Source organism: Macaca thibetana, chromosome 13 (assembly GCF_024542745.1).
Source record: "Macaca thibetana thibetana isolate TM-01 chromosome 13, ASM2454274v1, whole genome shotgun sequence".
Classification (NCBI taxonomy): domain Eukaryota; kingdom Metazoa; phylum Chordata; class Mammalia; order Primates; family Cercopithecidae; genus Macaca; species Macaca thibetana.
Window position 1 is genome coordinate 14,239,940 of NC_065590.1, and position 22,725 is coordinate 14,262,664.

The following is a 22,725-nucleotide window of genomic DNA, read 5'->3' on the forward strand; positions in this document are numbered from 1 at the left end:
ACAATAATGTAGTATCTGCATCAACAACTGGAAATGCTGATTCTCTGCCTTGTAAAAGCAGAGGAGCTCACATCATGGTGGTGAACTTTATTATTATTTGGTCATACTTGGGCAGGAACTAAGAATCACCAAAGTGTAAATGCTGTATGAGGAGCCAATTGCCCTTACGTTGGAAAACTTCTAGATATTAACTCTTCTAAAATATCTACTAGCAAAAAAAAAAAAAAGAAGAAGAAGGGTTAGCAATAAAAAGAAATAAATTCTGACTTCCCAGGAGTCGTCAGGTATAAAATGATCGTGTTTAACAAAGGACTAGAGGCATAATCTCTTGCCCGACACTGATTTAGCTGGATCTCACTCATATTTAATAGTCTTACCCTAGTAAATTAGAAACATCCTCCCCTAGAAAATGGTTTCTTTGGTATTCTGGAATCTTAGCAGCCCTAGGTGAAAATTAAAACTGAAAATAAGAGGGTATACAAATCTGTTACCGAAGAAAAACTGTTTTTGCAACAATTATTCATATAAGGCAAAATAAAAGGAATAAACCTTTCGATTTTATGGAAGATTAAAGCAAATACTTACGAGTCAATAATAATCCTAAGTAAGCCATAAAGCAAGAGCAATATCTTTTGTCTCTGGCTTGTGATGGTATTAAATTTCAAAATAATGATTTTGTTTTGGGTTAAAACTTACTTCATAGGTTTTCTCAGAGTAGGTCATCTTACTCAGAAATTGTAGAGGAAAACGAAAATAAAGAGAAACCTGTTATGAAATTTGCTCCAGGTTAACATTTGCAGAGAGACTGAGAGAAGGATACCATTTAAATGACCATATTAATGGCATTAAAATATTTAATTTGCTAGGCAAATCTAAAATCAACCTTTTCTCTAGAATTTGAAAAAGACAGTCACATCTTCAGAGAATTTGACTTGAGTGCCCTTGTGAGTGGCTGACAGAAAGACTAGATGAAAGTTGGTGCAACAGAATCAAGGACATCACAATGTTAAATTTTAGACCCTCCTCATTGGAGAGCAAGTCCAGATACTGCACCATGACCAGGTAAATGATCAGAAAATGACTTGAGAACTCTTTGTGGCTGCCTAGGCATATCGTGGCTGTGGTTGGAAGGCTGATTTCCCCTGGCTGGCATTGCCCTGCACCTTGAATATGGGCATTCGTCTCTACAACTGCCATCAGATGCCACTAAATGGTGTCCCCATTAATAAGGTCATTGTAATGCGTGTAACATAAAGTCGGAGCGCACCAGAGTTCAGGATTATGGGAGTATTTATTTTATTCCAGTGTTTTTAATGTGTGTTTTTGTCTTTCAAACAAGGAACTCACAAATAGGAATTTTTTGGTTTCTGGAGGCTACATATTCCACCCCTTGAAATACAGATTTGGCCCACCAGGTGACATGGAGTTCTGCCAGTCATGAGTGGGACTCAGGGTAGAAAAGGGCTCTGCAGCAGGTCCAGGTTGAATTGCAAACGGCTCAGCCCCTTGGGCCAGTGCAGACACAGAATAAGGCCATTGTAATGCATGTAACATAAAGACAGAGTGAATCAGAGTTCAGAATTACAGGAATATTTATTTTACTCCAGTGTTTGTAATGTGTGTCCTTGTCTTTCAAACAAGGAAGCCACAAATAGGACTTTTTTGGTTTCTGGAGGCTACATATTCTACCCCATGGAATACAGCTTTGGCCCACCAGGTGACATGAAATTCTGCAGTAGTGAGTGGGACCAAGGGTAGAAAAGAGGTCTGCAGCAGGTGTGAGTTGAAGTGCAAAGAGTTCCGCCCCATGGGCCAGTGCAGATACAGATGACTTGAACAACGCTATCAACCATCTGGACAAGACTGATACTTAGAGAACACAACACCAAACCACAGCCGATTCCATGATCTTTCAAAACATTGGCTAATGATACATATATTTTGGGCAACAAGATATTTCAATAAAATCAAGTTGATTGAATCATAAAAAATAAATTACAGGCCGGGCGCGGTGGCTCAAGCCTGTAATCCCAGCACTTTGGGAGGCCGAGACGGGCGGATCACGAGGTCAGGAGATCGAGACCATCCTGGCTAATATGGTGAAACCCCGTCTCTACTAAAAATACAAAAAACTAGCCGGGCGAGGTGGTGGGCGCCTGTAGTCCCAGCTACTCGGGAGGCTGAGGCAGGAGAATGGCGTAAACCCGGGAGGCGGAGCTTGCAGTGAGCTGAGATCCGGCCACTGCACTCCAGCCTGGGCGACAAAGCGAGACTCCGTCTCAAAAATAAAAAAATAAAAAAAATAAATAAATTACATATAACTGAGGGGATTGTGTAAGAAATCAGAAAGAGAAAGTTATCAGAAGGGGGTTGGTGGGAAGAGGAGGGATGAAAAATTACCTATTGGGCACAAGGTACACTGTTCGGGTGATGGGTGACTAAAGCCCAGAGTTCACTGCTACACAATTCATCACTGTAAACAAAAACCACTCGTATCCATAAGGCCACTGAAATTCTAATTTAATTTTTTAAAAATTTGCCAAAAGAATCTAAATACTTGGAAAACAAGTAAAGTACCAATAAATGTAGTTTGGGGCAAAGAAGCAACAAAAATGGAAATTACAAAGTACTTTGATCAGAAAATAAACATCACATATCCAAATTTATGAGATGCAAAAATATGCAGTTAATTTATAGCAATATGAATGCATTTTAGCAAAGAAGTTTTCATATCAATCACTGGAAATGTAATCCTGACAAACTAGGAAACAAAGAGCAAATGTTACTCCAAAGAACGGTCTTTTATTCTTAGAAATGTGAGGATGTGACAAGCACACATCTAGTATTCCACCAATAGAGTCATATCAGTCTCCAAATGGAAACACCATGAGCAGCTGCACAAGAAGAAAGTCTTAGAGTGGACGGGCAGAGTGAGTAACTGCTCAGAGAGGATGAGGAGTCAGGGAATGTCAAAATAGGATTCCTATGTGATATTATTATAAGTTGCACAAACATGAGACTATCCTGAGCCCTGACTTACTTATAAGTCAAACATCATAGAGTGTGGGCCACCGTCCATCCTCCTGATAGTTGGTGAGAGTGGGTTCACTTGGGAAAGGCATAGGAAAGTGCCGTGAAGGTCATCAGTGGCAACAGGTGAGGACAGGACACACTAGGGTCCCCTACAGTGACATGACTGAGTATCTCTACAGCCATGAGAACAGCAGGGAACTTTAGGGGCTGCTCCAGGGATGATGTGGCAGCCAACCCTGGAGGGTCAGTGGGGCTTCAGCACCCTATGTGTGGAGGAAGGAGGAGGCTTTGGAAGGTGTCCTGGAGGACCCTGGCCGTGTTCACATAGAAGAGAAGCCTGTGCCTGTGACTAAGGCCTCATGGCCTCTTCCTTCCTCAAAGGCTTTCCAGTCATCTCCCTGAGCCCACCTGACTCCAACTGCTGGAGACACATCCCCTGGCACCGCAGCTGCTCCTGCCACAATGAGAGGCTGAACTTCCTTTGAGGTTTGTGTTTAAGGCCATCACACTGTGCAGGGACCTGGTGAGTGTCCTGCTCACAGGAGGCTGTACAGCATCTCCAGTCTCCAAAGTGGTGTTTGTGCTGGTGAAATCCCTAGAATTTTGGCTAGATGTGTTTTCTCACTTGTGAGTACCTTCTGTAGACTTGTCATTCTGTGCTTTACAAACTCTTTTCTGTAAACTGTCTGTTCTTTGTTTTTGGACTTTGGGATTAAGAATGTAATTTTAATTGTACTACCTTTAGTCTCCACACTGCTGATTGTGGAAGTGAAATCAATGTACTTCTGGCTCGATGCGTGTTCTCACACATAAATATGTGTAGAAAAGTCCTCTGAAGACTTGTCTATCTTTGATTGTGTGATAGATTCTTTCCTATATACCATGCTTTCATTATTTATTTATTTTTGATATTTCTCCTGGGGAATACAGTTTTAACTTCATTTACCCTGGTGTGGATCATTCTAGAAGAGAATCATTTCTGATGGGGTTGATTATTTTAACCAGAAAAAAAGTATTTTGTCCTTTACATACAAAAAATTCTATATGTTGATTATAACACCTCATAAAATGAAACTGATTTGCCCGTGATTTGTTCATAAATATTTTTGAATAATTATTTTAAGTGACACCATGCAAAACATACTTTTTCCATCCCATCACTGTTAGAATATTGGAGTCAGATATATTTTCAGGTATTGACCCTATCGTCTAAAAATTATACATATGATTATTTCAAAACCTTTTATTTTTTGTGATAATTTGGTACCCAAATTGTCATTTCTAAATGACTAGTAAGTTTCAAAGGGAATCTTCCTATTCTGGGGCAACAATGTGGGAGTTGAAAGGAATTGAAACCGCTGCAAGAACCTGGTGATAAAACAATACAAAAGTTTATATTAATAACAGCAGAGAACAGGAGAAGAAATGAGAACTAAGTGACCTAAAATTCCAAACTGAAAAGCATCCCTTCTAGAGTTTAGCTGTCATTGGCCTGACTCTTTGTCCTCCTGCCATATCTGCCAAGTTTGCATGTGGACACAAGCTCTCTCTCAGCACAAGCAGAGGGACTCTCCTGGGAACAGAGAATCAGGTTGACCTTCAGGGGGTGTGCAGGGCAACCTCTATACATAGCGTATGTCCTCTGTGGGGCGTAGGCTGAGGTCTGACTCAGTCGGGCTGGAGGAGATGGTCTAGAAGAACATAAGACTTCCACAGACTCAGCATGTTCTTCCAAATCCCCAAAGCTGAACAGAGCATACTGAATACGTGTCTGAATCGTGAATATCGATCTCCATCCCTGCAGGTGTAGACCCTGCCTGGCCTTCTGCTCAGCATATCAGTGCTTATGACATCTCCAGACCCAACCAGTGGTCTCTGCTAAACCTCCTCTAGGGGCAGAATGAGTTTCAGAAGCTCTGCTTGGCTGTTGTGATTTGACTTAGGACTGAGTGATATGACCTCAGGTCTCCTTGCACAGGGTCTTCACTAAACCTTTGGTGTTTACAGACCTAAAGCTCTACTCACGACATTACTTTACTGTGAGACTCCCAGTGGCACAGGTTTCACCCAGGAAGCCACGCAGCAGTGCCTTCAACTCTGTGGTTCTTCACCGGTATCACATATGGCTCCTTTGTGGGTCCAAATTAACTGCCAAGCCCACCACCATCCACATCCCCACCCACCATAAACCAACACAGTTTAACTGAACAATAGCTGACCTCTCCTGTATTCCCCTCATGCTCCCATTCCTGCAGTCTGTCCAATCTTGAATTCTGCACTATGGGGAATAAAAAGTTTATATCATCCTTTAGTTTCCTAGTGATTCATGGAAAATACTACATCTTCAGTATACTACCTCTTTCAGGATTTGGTTTTAACTTTGAAAACCAAATTTTGGAATTTCAAGAACTACATTTTTCCATCAGCGAGAGACAATTATAATAAAAATATTTAGTATTAGCATCTTGCATCTGATATGAAATTACAAAATCTATTTGACATTCACAACCAAGGTATTACTAATTGTCCTCAGCCAGCTCCCTGTGAGGGTAACTAGTGGAGAATGCCGTCTCAACTGCCTTACGGAGTGAGCAATGAGTGTTAAATAGAAAAGCAAGGAAGCTGAAAAAGTAGGAAAGCACTTGGATTTGGATAAATCCAAACACAGATTTGCACCCATTGTATCTCACACCTTTAACAGGGGCCAAGGCATCATAGCCTGGTGCAGTAGCAGAGGAAGTGGATTGAACCACATCAGCATCAGTGGGCTTCAGCCTGGGTTCTGGGGAGTATTACTGATGCCTGACTGGGAGTGGTCAAATCACTGTGGCTGATCCCCTGCACACACCCTCCTGTTGCCTATTCAGGGACCTGAATTGTGAGGAACTTACTCATTTAGAGGGAAAAAGGGAAACTTCCTATTTGCCCTCTAAAGGTTTGCAGAAAATGAATGGAGAAAACACAAATTAATAGAAGAAAGAGGCAAAAAAATTGTGTAAAATGCAGGGGAAAAATCACAGGGTCTCACTCAGTTACCCAGCATGAAGTGCAGTACTATAATCACGGCTCATGGCAACCTTGAATTCTCAAGTGCAAGTGATTCTCCCACCTCAGCCTACGGAGTAGCTGGGATCACATGGACGTGCCACCATGCCCACATACATGGGTATTTGGTGGATAGGAGATGGAGACTCTCTGTCCTGGATGTGAGACAGGAGGCTGGCATCTGGGTAAGGATGACGTTACCTCATTGCTAAAGATTAAGAAGAAAGTATCATTGATAGTGCAAGGCAGGGACATGCCCTCACCCAGTGAGGTCCAGAGGCTTATATATCCTTCATAGGGGAGTGGGAAGAAGAGAGTGTAGGAAACCCACGGGAAACAAATGAACTAAAATAAAAGAAATAGGTCATCAAAAGTGTGGATGTATTAGTCAGGGTTCTCTAGAGCGACAGAAATAAAGAAATATATATATACACACACACACACATATATGTATGCATATATATATATATATATATATGACAAGGAGTGTGATGATTAATACTGAGTGTCAACTTGAAGGATTAAGGGATACAGAGTATTGATCCTGGGTGTGCCTGTGAGGGTGTTATCCAAAGAGATTAACATTTGAATCAGTGGGCTGGGGAAGGCAGGTCCACCCTTAATCTGGTGGGCACAATTTAATCAGCTGCCAGCAAAAGTAAAGCAGGCAGAAAAATGTGAAAAGGAGAGACTGGCCTAGCCTCCCAGCACCAACATATTTCTCCCATGCTGGATGCTTCCTGTCCTCGAATGTCAGACTCCAAGTTCTTTAGTTTGAGACTCAGACTGGCTCTCCTTTCTCATCAGTTTGCAGACAGCTCATTGTGGAACTTACGATCCTGTAAGTTAATACTTAATAAACTCCTATATACATATACACACACACACACACACATAGGTGTATATGTGTGTGTGTGTTTGCGCGTGTGTGCGTGTGTGTGTATGTATATGTATGTGTGCATATATATGTGTATATATATGTGTATGTACATATATGTGTGCATATATATATATATATATATATATATATATCCTGTTAGTTCTGTCCCTCTATGTGTCACTTGCTAATACAGGAAGTTTATTAAGTAGTAACTTAAACAATCAAAAGGTCTCACAATAGGCCATCTGCCGGCTGAGGAGCAAGAAGAGCCAGCCAGAGTTCCAAAACTGAAGAACTAGGAGTCCATGTTCGAGAGCAGGAAGCATCCAGTACAGGAGAAAGATGTAGGCTGGGAGGGTAGGCCCGTCTCTTTTCACATTTTTCTGCCTGCTTATAATCTAGCTGTGTTGGCAGGTGATTGGATTGTGCCCACACAGATTAATGGTGGGTTGCCTTTCCCAGCCCACTGACTCAAATGATAATCATTTTTGGCAACACCCTCACAGACATACCCAGGATCAACACTTTACATCCATCAATCCAATCAAGTTAACACTCAGTATTAACCTTCACAAGCACACCCCTTGCCAACTTGAACACATACATATCTCCTGAGATAATACATAATCTTAAAATACAGACAATAGTAAGGTCATATTTCCCCCTAACGTAATACAACTATCCACCATATGACTGTTTCCTTCAGACCAGCTGAACATAGTGTGGCCGTGGCACGCAGACTGAGAAGTGCAATTCAAGCTAAACATCCCCTTAGGGGACCAATCAATAATGATCCCTTAGGAATCATTGCGCTGCACCTCGGACTGTTCTGCGTTGCAATCTTCCCAAACAGGTACATTCATTTTTTTCTGACCAGGTCCAATCCTGTTTACAAATAGGTTTCTGGGGGCGGTATGCCTCAATTATAGTAGCAGATTTATTTTGGTAAACCCTGAGATCAGAAAGCATGTATAACTGTGTCATAGAGTGATTACATCCAGGCATTATCGTCAGGCAAGATTGATATTGAGGGGGTAGGCAACTAGTGACCTTTCGCAAACAGATAGGTGGATGTTCAAATCCTAAAGAAATATTCATAACAGTTCTATCCTCATGTGGGTGAGATGTGCCTCTATCATCTGTAGGATCACGCATCCAAGAGCTATCATTAGTGTATACCTCCATTGCACATGGGGTCCAGCCAAGTTACAGGCCGTAGAAGTGGTGGATAAGATAAATATGCCCAATAAGTATAATTGTTCTCTGTGTCAGCCCTTACTGAAGGAATACTCATGGCAGTGGTGATAATCGCTACCATACTTTCATTAAATTACTCATTGTGACTGGTTGTTCCCCTTTCCTCAGGTTTTTCCCACCATCTGTGACAGCTCCTTGATCTGTCCCCAGGTAGGTGGCTGTGTTCAACCGGTGTTGTTCGTGACAGTTGGGCTCCTCCTTAGTGTCAATCTTGACATGACTGTAACTGGGGCATCCTCGGGTTCCTCCCAGAATCTCTTCTTTGGCATCTGGCCCATGATTAGGTTTCAGGTGTCTTGATGGTATCCAAATCAGCTGCTGGTTTTGGCCTGGAGAAACACAAGCATAATATCTACCTCATGTTATTATTTTACTTATTTCCCAACTTTTTGTTATCAGATATCTCCTCCAAACCAATTATTCTGCTTCTGTCTTTGCAGCTGGTTTATGTAGATGCTTTTCAGCTGCTGATAGCATCTGGCCTTTAGGCAGGCTCAAAAAATTTTAAGTCAATAATGCTAGATTCAATTGCATATGCGGGGTCCCATAGTCCCTGTTTCTCCCCTTTTGGTTTTGCAATGGCTGTTTCAGTGAGAGATTTACTCTTTCCACTATGCCTTGTCCTTGAGAATTATACGGGATACCAGTAATATGTTTAATATTCCATATAGAGAAAAAAGTAGCTAGAGCTTGGCTACTATAGCCTGGGGCGTTATCTGTTTTAACAGAAGCTGGAATGCCCATCACCACAAAACATTGCAAAAGGTGACATTTAACACAGGCAGGAGACTCTCCTGATTGGCATGTAGCCCAGACAAAGTGAGAAAAGGTGTCCACACATACATGTACATAAGCTAGTCTCCCACATGAGGAAACATGTGTGAGTGAAATTCATTTGCCAAAGAGAATTAGGGTATTAGGAAGGGTATTGTCCTCCTCCTGAAGTGATTTTTTCCCCCAAGCTCTAATGCACACTCCTCTAAGCTGCTCTATGGCATCATCCTGCATAACCACTTGTGCATCTAAACCAGTCCAGCCGTTAGCCGTTAGTCTGATGCCCAACCGTTAGTCTGCAGTTATATTAATTTGAGGTTGGGCCCAGGCATTGCGAATAGCCTGAATGGAAGCTTCATCTGCCCACCAAGTTTTAAATTGTAGGAACTGAGCAGGAGATAGACAAGCTCAGGTAAGAGTGTCCCAGTCAGGAGGAATCATCCAACTGGAGACAGCAACATTCTGTAACAGTCCCATTACAAAAGGAGAGCCTGGTCCATATTGATTAACAGCTTGTTTAAATTCTTTGAGTGATTTAAAAGGAAAAGGCTCAAATATAGCTATAATATTTCCCTGTTCATCTGGGAGTTGTATTCTAACAGGGAACTGTCAAGCCTCTATGTCACCCTCATGTCTAGCTTGCTGGATTCCTGCCTGAATAGAAATGAGAGCGATTGCTCAAGGCGCTGCTCAAACAGTCACTGGGGCAACTACTTTTCACCCAGTGTCCTCTGAAAAAGAAGGATCTGGAGGATCAGGCCAGTCTTTTTCTTCAAACTAATGAGGGGGTACAGAAGGGGAGGGATAAACCTCTCCTTCATTTGCCGTTTTAGCTTTAGCTTGCAAACAAACCTGCTCTGTCACCTCTTCTGTTACTTCATTATATTCTCCTTCTTCCTCATCATCAGTGTGAAAAGGTTCCAAGGTGGAAAGAACCAGAGCTGACACTTGACCCATTGTTACCCTGATGCTTCTGAGCTCCGCTTCTTACTCACCACAGGGATTGCTTAAGAGTAGTCAAGTGTCCTCCAGCACAGCTCCACATTCTCCAAACACCACTGTAGTGACTTCAACCTGGTTTCGAACCTCATGTATGGGCACCATGTGCTGGGACCAGCTTGGTCGTGGAGACGTTAACCCAGCAGCGCTAGAGGAATTAAAGACAAACACACAGAAATATAGAATGCAGAGTGGGAATCAAGGGGCTGGCAGCCTTTAGAGCTGAGAGCCAGGAACAGAGTTTTCCCACACATTTATTGACAGCAAGCCAATGATAAGTCTTGTTTCTATAGATATAGATTAGCTGAAGGCATTCCTTACAGGAAACAAAGGGATGGGCTTTTGCTAGTTATCTGCAGCAGGAACATGTCCTTAAAGCACAGAGCACACATGCTATTGTTTGTGTTTAGGAATGTCTTAAGCAGTTTTCCACCCTTGGCGGGCCAGGTGTTCCTTGCCCTCATTCTGGTAAACCAACAACCTTCAGCATGGGCATCATAGCCATCACGAGCATGTCACAGTGCTGTAGATATTTTGTTTATGGCCAGTTTGGGGGCCTGTTTATGGCCAGATTTGGGGGCCTCTTCCCAACACCAGTCCAATGTCAAACTCCTGGGATGATGCGATTCTCTGGACTTAGCCTCTCAAAGTGCTGGCGATTACGGGCATGAGCTACCACACACAGTCTTATACTATGTTTCATACATTGTCCTGATTTTTCTGTTTCATCTGAGTTAATGAAGTTTTCTTGCTATGAACCCAGACTTGCTGGTAAGACTTGAAAGCACATTCAAGTATGTTCTGGGACAAGCTGTGACTGGCAAAGGTTTGAGCCTTGTGGAAACAGCAACCTTACTGACCCATCAGCTGTCAATTCCCCTTCACTACTATCACTTCTGGAAGCACATTTTCCAAAACCCCTTTTCTCTCTATGGTTTCTTTAGAAACCAGAGGCCCTCCCATGAGATTGGGAAGTCAGAGTGGTCGATTCATGTACACCTGAACTAAAGCATGTGGAGTTATGTGTGGACTGGAGAATCACCTGGAGACGTGCCGCAGGCAGCTGAGAGCATCAACACCCCCGCCCTGGTCTTCCCAGACAGGTCTGAGGATCATCACACAGGTACTCAGCACATACCACCAGGGGCAGGTGCACTCTGACTTCTGCAGGAGCATCTGAGAATCTCTTGACTCTAGTGGCTGCTTCATGAATAACCTATCATAGGCTTCGAAAAGACTGTGGTTTAGACTCTAATTTAATCAACTTGAAGAATTTCTCCTTGAAATACCAAGAATAGCTTCTCTTTTGCTGTATGAATTCCAATTATCCCGTAACACAGACTCCTCAGGTGGACTTATGTCTCTTCCTTATTCAATCAGGACAAGCATTGTCCCATCTTTTCTGCTGGGGATGAGGACAAAAGAGGCTTAGGGTTCAGAGGAGCCTCCCTGACCCCGTCTTCAAAAGTCTCTCAATGACTTTCAAAACCTGATTGAATTTAAGAACTGCTCTTAGCAGATGGAGGCACCAGGAGGAGCATCTGGGGTGGCTCAGCCTCACACATCTGCTTCCTTGGGGGTTTATGTTATGACTTGTAACACTGTGGGAGGGGTACCATAACTATGCTGACAGTAATAAGTTGCAACATCTTCAGGCTGCAGGCTGCTGATGGTGAAAGTGTAATCTGTCCCAGATCCACTGCCGCTGAACCTTGATGGGACCCCACTTTGCAAAGTGGATGCAGCATAGATCAGGAGCTTAGGGGCTTTCCCTGGTTTCTGCTGATACCAATGTAAATAGTTGTTAACGTTCTCACTTGCCCTGCAAGTGATGGTGACTCTGTCTCCTACAGATGCAGACAGGGAGGATGGAGACTGGGTCATCTGGATGTCACATCTGGCGCCTAAGATTAGAAACATAAAAACAAATATTCTTAATATTAATCATGTTACCAGAGGACTTCCCTGAAGTTCCAGCTAGTACTGAGCACACTGACTGAGTAAATTCCCAGTGTTCTCCTTCCTTACCTGGGAGCCAGAGCAGCAGGAGCCCTAGGAGCTGAGCAGAGGCCCTCATGTCCATGCTGTGCCCTGACTGAGACTGACTCCTGCACAGGGTGTGACCAGCCTATTAAAAAGTCTTCAGGGCAGGAGGCTGTGCTCTGGGAACATGCAAATCAGCAGGGGATGGGGCAGACTGGGCACAGCTGCAGGGCTGGAAGATCTCAGTAACTCAGCACTGGGGCAATGTCCCCAGGGTCCCAGGTCATACCAGGGCAGCATAGATTTGCCAGGAGATAATGTATTTCTCTCTAGGGCCACTGTCATGACAAGATATATTTTAAGGGAAAAAAAATCAAACTTTAATACAAACCTAAGGACTACATGGAATAATATATTTTATACTTGTATTGGGAGTGTACAGGAGAGTAAAACCATTTGTAAGGAACATCTAATAAAGTCTTAGAGGGTGGATCTATTAGGTCTTCAAGTTACTTAAATGGATGTAGAGAGTAACAATCCCTTTTGCTGTACTAACACCTCCATGATTGTCACACGGTTCCCATGGTTTCATGTGAGAGAAATAGTCTTTATCAGAAGTATATTTAATACACTCCAAAGTATTTGTAGTGACCTTAAACATTCGTTATTACCAGTATATTTTCAAGCAATTCCCTTCAGAAGCACCATAATGATGCCGTGATTCCTCGGTGCCTGTGCCACTTCCAGAACTATAGGTCTCTTTACTACCCAGGGTCTCAATGGGCAGCAGCTTCGTCTTGGTTTGCAGCTCCTCTTATTCTACACATTTTTCTGCGCTTGGGTATTATTTCCCACAGATCATCAGTATGAAGGGTTGTCTAGTAATGCTAGATCTGTTTACTTCAGGAAACATCTCTGTTTCTTCCTCCAACTGTTGAAACCTGAATCAGGATAAACTTGAAACTCCGGGCCAATCTAGACCCCCACATCAACTGCCTCCAAAGAAAGAAGACCAAGGTAATGCATCTTGCTTAATGCCCTGATCTGCCTTTTCCACCAGAGTGTTCGTGAGTGTTCAGGTACAGTTCTCGAAAAACTTGGCTCTCTGGAAAGCAGGGGAAGGACAGGCCCTGGGGAAAAGCCAGGTCAATGAACACTTTCACTTCTGTGAGGGTGGCAGCTACTCAGTGCATGTCCCTGCCCTGCACCATCAATGCCACTTTTCTCTTTGACTCTTTAGCAGTGAGTGGGGACAGCATCCTGACTCAGATGCCAACCTCTTTGCTCCACATCCAGGAAAGAGAGTCTCCATCTCCTGCCAAGCCACCGCCTTTGTACATGGAGAAATGCTTTGAATCTGGATAAAACTTGGTAACAGATTTAAACCCTTATACCTCACATGTCTGCCTCTGCCCAGGCATTCCAGCCTGGTTGTGCAGCAAGGGAAGTGGAATCAACTACATCGACATGAGAAGACTAGAGCCTGGAGAGTCCAGGGAGGATTACTCATGCATCACTGAGGGTGGCCAGACTGCAGTGGTATAGCTGGTACATAGATTTCCTACTGCTTTCCAGAGGCCTGAATTTCAAGGAAAGTTACTGGTAAACTGTTTGCTAAGATTTAGGTTCAGAGAGATGCAGTTCCGGATTGCAATACACAATTTTGTGTGTGTGTAGGGGGGTGAATATAGCTGTCACTCTTGCTACCCTTTCCCTTTTCCGTTCAGTATATTTCTGCTGACCCCCCATGGCCATATCTTTTCCTCACTGCTCTATCTGAAGCTGGAGAAGGCAACCCTGACTGCACACAAGGCCTATCACAGCACCTGGAATGAGCATCCTCTAGGAAAGCCCTCAATAAGTGAGGACAGGGGAGGTGTATACATACCCCAGCTCCCTCCCTTCTGAGGTGGAATAATACTGAGACATTTTCCCATGTTTCCACGTGGACTTGAGCTCCATTCATGCTCAGTGGTAGCTTCTTGCTGAGGACACTTTTGTTATCACTACTCTCTTTCCTTTCTCACTGCCTTGTTTCCTCCCAGTGTTTCCTGTGCATTGTAAATATGCTGCCGGCATGGGCATCATTGTCCCTGAAAGATCCAACCTAAGATAGTGTACAAACTTTCGTTTTTGGACAGTAGATTCTGAATATTTGCCAATTTTCTTTTTCATGCATAGGGATATTCAGAAAATTTAGGAAACACCTGAATTATCTGGGAAAGACAGCATCATCACAAGGGTCTTTATAATAGGGACAAGTGGGGGTAACAGTCAGAGAGAAATGGAGACAATGGAGAGGGATGCTTCAGTGATGGAGAAAGGGGCCAGGCAGCCTGGAACATGGGGCTGTCTTTGAAGATGAAAAACTGAGAATCAGATTCTCTCCCCTGGAGCTTCCAGAAGGAATATAGCACTACTGGTACCTTGATTTTAAATCAGGGAGACTTCTCACCGCCAGAACTGTATGATAATAAATTTGTGTTGTGTGAAGCCAGTAAGATTCTGGTAACTTGTTATAGCAGGAGTAGGAAACTAACACAAGGGTCAGGGGTGTCTTTTACATCCTTAAGGGCATGGCCACCATCTGTTCTTCCAAATACTTTTATCTTGTCATTTTGTAGTGTCAATTTTAACAAGACACACAAAATTTCACTGTGAAGATGGCTAGCAGAATCCTTGTAATGTGTAAATGCTCTTGGATAAATCCTTTGATGACTCTCGTACTCTCTGGATATGTGATTGTTAACTCTTGTATGGTCTGGATATGAGAAAAGTAGGGGAATATTTGTCTATTTGTTTTCATATTAGGAAGAGAAATCAGATTTACAGGACACAATTTGAGGGGGAAGGACAGGGTCAGAGAGATGAGGATGGTAGACAAGATGCAAAGTGTTCAGGGCAATGCAAGGTATTGCTTTGCCCCTGCCCTCAAATATTAAAGAAAGACATTTAATATTTGTAAAGACTTTGAGGAACTTTTGCTTTGTAGACAAAACTGCGTAAGGGCCTGAGTTTATAATTGGGCTAATCACGGCAAGGTGCAGAGGTAGCAGGGAGCTTGTTCTGAGAATTTCACACCACCCTTCTGGCTTTGTCTCCTCTCCGAATTTAAAGGCCATTCAATCCTCTGTGAAACAAATGTGGCCACGTGGAAGCAACATATTTAAGATTATGCAGACGATGGTTCCAAGCTCAGTCCTGAAAATTGCTGACCATGTGTCTTTGGGCAAACCACCTCTGTTGAAGTGTTTCAACTCTGGGCTCTGATGAATAGTTTACTTGTCTGAAATGTATCATCAAGGGTGTCAAGGGCTGTCCTGAGGGTTTCTCTAGTTGATACACCAGGAAATGTACTTGTACATATATATATATGAAAAGACTACTTAGGGCTCCTTGAGTATCTTAGAATGAAGATTCTAGATAAGATACTACTAGTCAGATGTCATTTTTTTTTATTATTATTATACTTTAAGATTTAGTGTACAAGTGCCCAGCTTGCAGATGTGTTACATAGGTGTACATGTGCTGTGTGGGTTTGCTGTACCCATCAACTCATCATTTACATAAGGCATCTGTGGTCAATTTTAGAGTAAGTGCGATGTGCTGCTGAGAAATAAGTATATTCTGTTGATTTGGGGTGGAGAGTTCTGTATATGTCTATTAGGTCCACTTGGTCCAGAGCTGAGTTCAAGTCCTGGTTTGGTGTATTTATTTACTTTTTTTTTTTTTTTTGAGGCAGAATCTTGCTCTCTTGCCCAGGCCTGAGTGCAGTGGTGGGGTCTCGGCTCACTGCAACCTCCACCTCCCGAGTTTAAGGGATTCTCTTATCTGAGTCTCCTGAGTAGCTTGGACTACAGGCACGTGCCACCACGTCCAGCTAATTTTTTGTATTTTTCAGTAGAGACGGGGTTTCATCGTGTTAGCCAGGATGATCTCAATCTCCTGACCCCGTGATTCGCCCACCTTGGCCTCCCAAAGTGCTGGGATTACAGGCGTGAGCCACCAAGCCCAGCCTCAGATGTCATTTTCAACTAATAATTGTCATTATTTATTCTGTAACTAATAGATGCCCTGTATACACTGTGGGATTTCCTGTACAACGTTTCCATCATAAAAATCTTCTTCTAAACAATCATGTGTAACATTAGAGAATTGAAGGTGGAGACTACAAATCATCATAGTAACTTGAGGCTGGATTTATCCTAAGCCCCATTTTTATTAAAATTCTTGGGCTGTTATAACAAATTACTACAACTTTGGTGGCTTAAAACAACAGAAATATATTCTCCTATAGTTCTGGAGGCCACAAGTCCAGCACTAGTTTCAGGAGTCGAGAGCAGGCTGTCATCGGACCAAGCTTCTTCAGGGACTCCAGCAGGGGAGTCCACTTTTTGGCTTCTTCCAGCTTTTGTTTGCTTCAGCTTTCTTTGGCTTGAGTCCACATCACTTCAATCTCTGCCACTGTCTTCAAATTGCCTTCTCTTCTGCAGGCTTTGTTCAAATGTCTGTCTATGTCTATCTTATAAGGACAATCGTGATGTCCTTATCAGATAGAGATAGACATTTAACAAAGACAGGCCCATTTAGGGCCCACCTGGTCAATACAGGATAATCTGTCCATTTCATAATCCTTAATTTATATGTTCAAAGGCCCTTTTCCTATATAAGGTATATGTATAGGCTTCATGGAATAGAACCTGATCATTGGAGCGTCATACTCAGCAATAAACCATTAAAGAACGTACTGTCAGTGTTGGTACTATACACACATCACACACTCTTCTCTCTCTCGCCTCCTTTCCCTGTCTCTCTTCTTTGTGATTATAAACCTCCTCACTGTCCTAAGTGTATGCAGTACTACCTATGTCCAGGTTAGAGCGGCACACATGGAAGGTCTTGCTGTGGTTTTGCTTATAGGCCTGCTCTATCCCTCATTATCATTCAGAAGGAAGGACACAGCCAAAGACAGCCCTCAGCCGTCTGGGGAGGAGCTGTCTTTACAGGGGACAGTCACGAACTATCATTCTCTGAACCTTTGCTTGTCTTCAGATGCCTGTGGTCCTCAGCCCACAGTGAGGGTCTGTGTGGCCCTTGACTCAAGTAGGATCCAACAGAATCCTTATCAGAATATCTGATTCACAGAAGGCAGCGAGTGTAAGGTAGGAGATCATCAGGACTTGTATTCCGAGCACCGATCACACCAGTCATGACATCACTGACCAGAAGAAGATCTGGACAAAACAGGATGCACTACAGAAACTGGCCCAAACCAGCTAGAACCAAGATGGTGACAATAAACGACCTCTAGTGGTTAGAGAGCATGAGTGGGTCTTCCCTCAGGCGCTCCCGTCAGAAAGAGTGGCTGCCATGGCTCAGTGGTGGGTGGTCATAGTATGAAACCCCTCCATGGTCTTTTCACAGCCCCCTCTGACTGCAGTGATGTGGGATTTCTCTGTCCAACGTTCATGGCTCAGGCAGCTTCTGGGACTCTGTTCATAATGGGAGGTCATGAAGGTAGTTAGGCTGCTGAAGGCCAGAGTGACACCTGTCCAGACTCACCTGCTTGACCCAGGCAGGCATCGTGTCCAGGGGGCAGTGGGAGCCAGCAGGAGATCAGTGTCAGTCCTTATTTCACACGGAGCTAGGCTAGGACACTGTTATTACCCTGACTGGCCCTGCTGGTGAGAGTGACCCTGTCTCCTGGAACACAGGGAGGGCCTGGAGATGAGCACCACACAATATCCCAACTGTCATGTAAGTGGGGAACAAATATGAACATTCCTAAATATTAATTCTAATACTTCATTCTGTTTGATTAAATTCTGTTGAGAAATCAAAATGGGCTAAAAACTTCATCTTCAAGGAAACATTCATGTTTAATGCACAGGAAATGAAGTTGAAGCCTGAGTCCTCTCTCCTCACCAGAGAGTCGGAAAAGCAGGAGAAAGAGGAGCAAAGCTGGGTCCCCATGTCCATGAGGGCTTCCTGAGGCTGCTCCTGCTCACAGCGGGTGGGGAAGGTGGATGAATCAGCTTGTGCTGCCACATCAAAAAAGCGGGACTGGACGGTGTAAACCACAGCATTTAATTTTCAATTAAATTAAATGTCTGGTGCCTGGAATATCCCAAATGGATGTTAAGCAGGGTTTGTTTTCAGGTAAAGACTTTCTTCCTGGTTTGCAGATGCCACCTTCTTTCTCACCATGCCTTCACACAGCCTTTCCATAGAGGGGAAGGCAGTTAGAGAGAGTGAAGAAAAAGGAGAGGTCTCTGGATCTTATAAAATCACAAATCCTACTGGATCAGGGACTCCCCTCTTATGACCTCAATTACATCTTTCCAGGTCCTAATTTCTACAGTCACATTGAAAATTAGGGTTTCAATATGAATCTGAGGACACAATTCAGTCCATAGCAGGTGGGACAAGGCCAAGGCCGTTAATCCAGCCTCAGGGCACGGGGCAGGTTCCCACAACTCAGTACACGAGTGGTTCCTCCCAGGTGCCCCGTCACGGGAAAGATTTGACTCTAAATTTAGGACTCCCTGTTGATAATGGGACACTAGCATTTCTACTTTCCCAGGGTTCCTAACACCGTGGAGCTGTCTTCTGTTTATTGTGGAGCACGTTTGCCATCTTCAGGCAGGTCTCTGACATAGCAACTTATAGGACATATGATTGTGTGATTGGGAAAATTAATTATTGATTAATTAATCATAAGTAACAAATTAAACAATACATTGAATCAGAAAAAAAGGAGGGCCAAAGGAAGAGCTTAAAAGGAGTCTGAGTATCTTAAAAAGACATATTCCTTTCAAACAACAACAGTTAGAGTCACAGATTTTTTTGACAAATAACTTTTTAGCAGCAATTATGAATTGTGAATGACAGCATCAAATAGGCTGCCATCTATACAAGTTTATAGTCAAAAAATATTTTCAAGAATCATGTAAACACATTTTCAGATTAAAACAAGCAACGAATGTGGGTTTATCAGCAGATCCACTCAATGGAAAATTTCTCAAATGTGTGATTGAGTCAAAAGAACATTTGTCCCTGATGGAAAGCTCCAGGTTTTTTTGTTTCTGTTTTTGTTTTTAGTCTTTAGAAGAAAACAGGTTTCTCTCCACTCTGTTCCACCTCATGCTGCTGAGGATGGCCGGGCAGTCAGTCACGGTGAGGAAGGAGGAAGGCTGTGTTCTGAGGGTGGTTGTGCCTCCTGCCCACCCGAGTGACCTCATGGAGCAGAGCCACCGACACCGCCAAGGTCACCTGCCTGCCTCTGCACTGCCATGGCACAGACACAGAAACCTTGTCACATTTAGTTCTCCATATTAAGAGGCTTCTACGTAATAAATTTGATTATGCTTGGATTCTCCTTGTATCTCTTCCCTTTCAGTTTTTTGGATCATTTACTTTTCACTATTTTGCCTTGAGAATATACGCCTTTGGGATATCAGCAGCATGTATGTTGTACATTTGTTTGCTTTCACTAAAATATAACTAACTACCTTGAATGGGTTTTTATTGTTTCTCCTTTCTCACAGAAAAGCAGAAACTCAAGGTGACTAGGTGCTGTCAATCACAGGGGGGCTAAAGGTGACGATAGTATTCCTTACCTTGTGCTCTTGCGACTTACATTTTATTTTCTTTTACTGCATTCTGTAATAAAATATAGGCTCAATGATGCATTAATTAGTATTTTTCAATAACATATTGAGTGATTTATGTTTTTCAATTTGAAGGCTCTGGTCTAATAAATGTCTATATACATGTTGCCATGCAACTTTTAAACCTAACAGAAATGACACATTGGAATTTTAATTGCACTTCCTATGGAATCTGTTATCTTGAAATAAATAATCTCAAGTATTATTTAAGCCCTTAGCCTGCATCAGGATCTTGTTCTATTGATTCAATCAGTCTTCTGTGTCTCTACACATGTGTTACCACATGTGATAGACATCACTCATTATTCAGGTTCATGGAAATCTATTTGGCAGAAAAATCAGATCATGGATGCAGATTAGTGGTAGCACAAGCGGTAACACATGTTAGAAATGACTGGTTTGGGGATAGTTTTCTACATGATAACACTTGGTCATATTGCGAAATTGCTATGTTCCCACTTCCCAAACTTTCTCTCTCCTTCACCAGTCGTGTGAAACTGCCCTCTAGCATTATGATGGAGAAAGCACTACTGCATTTTTAACAGAAAGGATTTCTATTAGGTTTTAAAAGTTACATGGCAAAATGTATATAGATATTTATCAGACTGTAGCCCTCAAATTAAGGAAGCATATAAATTTAGAGCGCTATTGTCAATGGAATCTACTAAGAGCATAATTTTTCTATGCATTTACAACTGAAATAGAGGATTCAGATTTATTTTCAGGAAGAATGTCATATAAAACTAATGCATTCATTCATTCTTAGAATCATTTTCTTATGACAACAGAGCACTAAATATTTTCTCTTTAAAAGGCTATGTCTGTAAAATATTTTTAAAATTCTAAGATTTGAGAAGGAAATAAAATCTCATTTAATTCTGCATTGTTCCTGTGGCACATTATGTAAACTTTATGTTCTCCATCTGAATTATTTTGTTTATTTTCAAAGCCCACTTTTGGAATTGCAAGAATTCTATGCCAGAGTCCTCAGCAGCAAACTCTGCCCTGTATTCTCCAACAGCGTACTCCTCTGCAGACACAGAGACCCTGCTCACCTGCTCACCAGACAAGCAGTGCATGTGGGCAGCTGGGACACCCCAGAAGAAGGTTTCTGTTCAGTACCGTACCACTGTGGAAGGAAACTGTAGGACTTCCATGCAGTAATAAACCCCAACATCCTCAGCCTCCACTCTGCTGATTTCCAGTGTGAAATCAGTGCCAGAATCACTGTCACTGAACGTGCCTGAAACTCCAGAGGCCCGGTTTGAAACAAAATAGATCAGGAGCTGTGGAGATTGGCCTAGCGTCTGCAGGAATCAATACAAATAGGCGTATCCATCATTGGGCAAGAGGCTCTGACTACACCTGCAGGAGATGGGGGCTGTTTCTCCAGCGGAGACAGGCCAGGAGAGTGGAGTCTTGGTCATCACAATATCCCCACTTGGTCCTGAAATAATAACAGAAAAGTGCAAAGTTTATACCGACACATTATGAGCAACCTTCATGATTTCCCTATGATACCGATTTACAGTTATACGTATTTTCAAGTTTTGACTTATATAATGAAAAACAGACTTTCTAAAATGAACCCATTATTTACCAGCCAGCGGGGAACTCCCCAGCTAACTGCCTGAGCCCAATTGACTCCACACGCTGTGGACACATTCGCTCTTTATTTTCAAGATCTTAATCAGAGCAGGGGTCATTGTTCCTAGGAGGTGAATCCTGTTTATTCTTAATACCAAAATATGAATTTTCTTTCCTGGATCATAGATCATGTGGCTCTAACATATGGTTGAAATAAATATGGAAAACCGTGGAGCCCCTAGAACTCACCTTCCAGCCCCATTTTCCCAACTCATTTCACTTCTGTCTCTACCAGGGAGCCAGAGTATTAGCCGCCCCAGGAGCTGAGCAGGGAGCCTCACTGTAAGAAGGTGAACTGAGGAGTCATGATCAGTCAAGGCAAGGTTAGACCTGAGCTTTTATCTCAGACTCACAAGGGAAGGTCCTCCCTAGAGGACAATATGCAAATCACCTGGTGGGTGCAGCAGTGTGGAAAGGGTCTATGGTGTAGAGGGTATATCTCTACTGTGAACAATGTGACATAAAATGTTCAATGAAGCAAAACAAACATAGTTCAAGTCAAGTATGCCTGTAGCAGGTGAGGACAGGACACACTAGGATCTCCTCCCAGTGACATGACTGAGCATCCCTGCAGCTATGAGGACAGCAGGAAACTTTAGTGGTTGCTCCAGGGATGATGTGGCAGCCAACACTGGAGGGTCTGTGGGACTTGTGCACCCAAAGTACTTAGGAAGGAAGAGGCTCTGGAAGGTGCCCTGGAGAGATCTGGCCCCCGTTCACACAGAAGAAGAACATGTACCTGTGACTGAGGCCTCATGTCCTCTTCCTCAAAGACTTTCTAGGCAACTGCCTGAGCCCACCTGATTCTACCTGCTATGGACACATTCCCTGGTACCACAACCTCTCCTTCTGCACTGAGAGGCTGAGCTTCCTTGGAAGAGTTGTGTTTGGGGCCATCACACTTCGCAGGGGCCCAAGGAGTGTCCTGCTCACAGGAGGATGTGCAGCATCTCAGGGCTCCAAAGTAGTGTTTGTGATGGTGAAATCCCTAGAATTTTGGTTAGATGTGAGTCCCCACTTGTGAATACCTTCTACAGACATGTCATTCTTTATTTTGCAAACTATTTTCTATAAACCGTCTTTTCTTTGTTTTGGTACTTTTCGGTTAAGACTGTAATTTTAATTGTGCTACCTTTAGTCTCCACACTAATGATTGTGGGAGTGAAATCAATAGATTTTGGATTGGTTATGTGTTCTCACTCATGAATGGAAAAGTAAAGACTTGTCGTTCTTTGTATGTGTGACAAATTCTTTGCTATATTCCACTATTTATTTATTTATTTCTTTCTTTCTTTCTTTCTTTCTTTCTTTCTTTCTTTCTTTCTTTCTTTCTTTCTTTCTTTCTTTCTTTCTTTCTTTCTTTCTTTCTTTTTTCTTTCTTTCTCTTTCTTTCTTTCTTTCTTTCTTTCTTTCTTTCTTTCTTTCTTTCTTTCTTTC

General features: G+C 42.8%; 2 gene segments (V, D, J or C); both read right to left on the bottom strand.

Moving 5' to 3' along the window:
- The window catches only part of LOC126934455 (immunoglobulin kappa variable 2-28-like), a 182,063-nt gene that overhangs the window by 9,725 nt on the left and 149,613 nt on the right, over positions 1 to 22,725 (bottom strand).
- On the bottom strand, positions 11,570 to 12,088 carry LOC126934470 (immunoglobulin kappa variable 1-39-like). The segment is given in 2 exon segments: positions 11,570 to 11,892; positions 12,017 to 12,088. Coding segments are annotated over 2 exon segments (378 nt in total).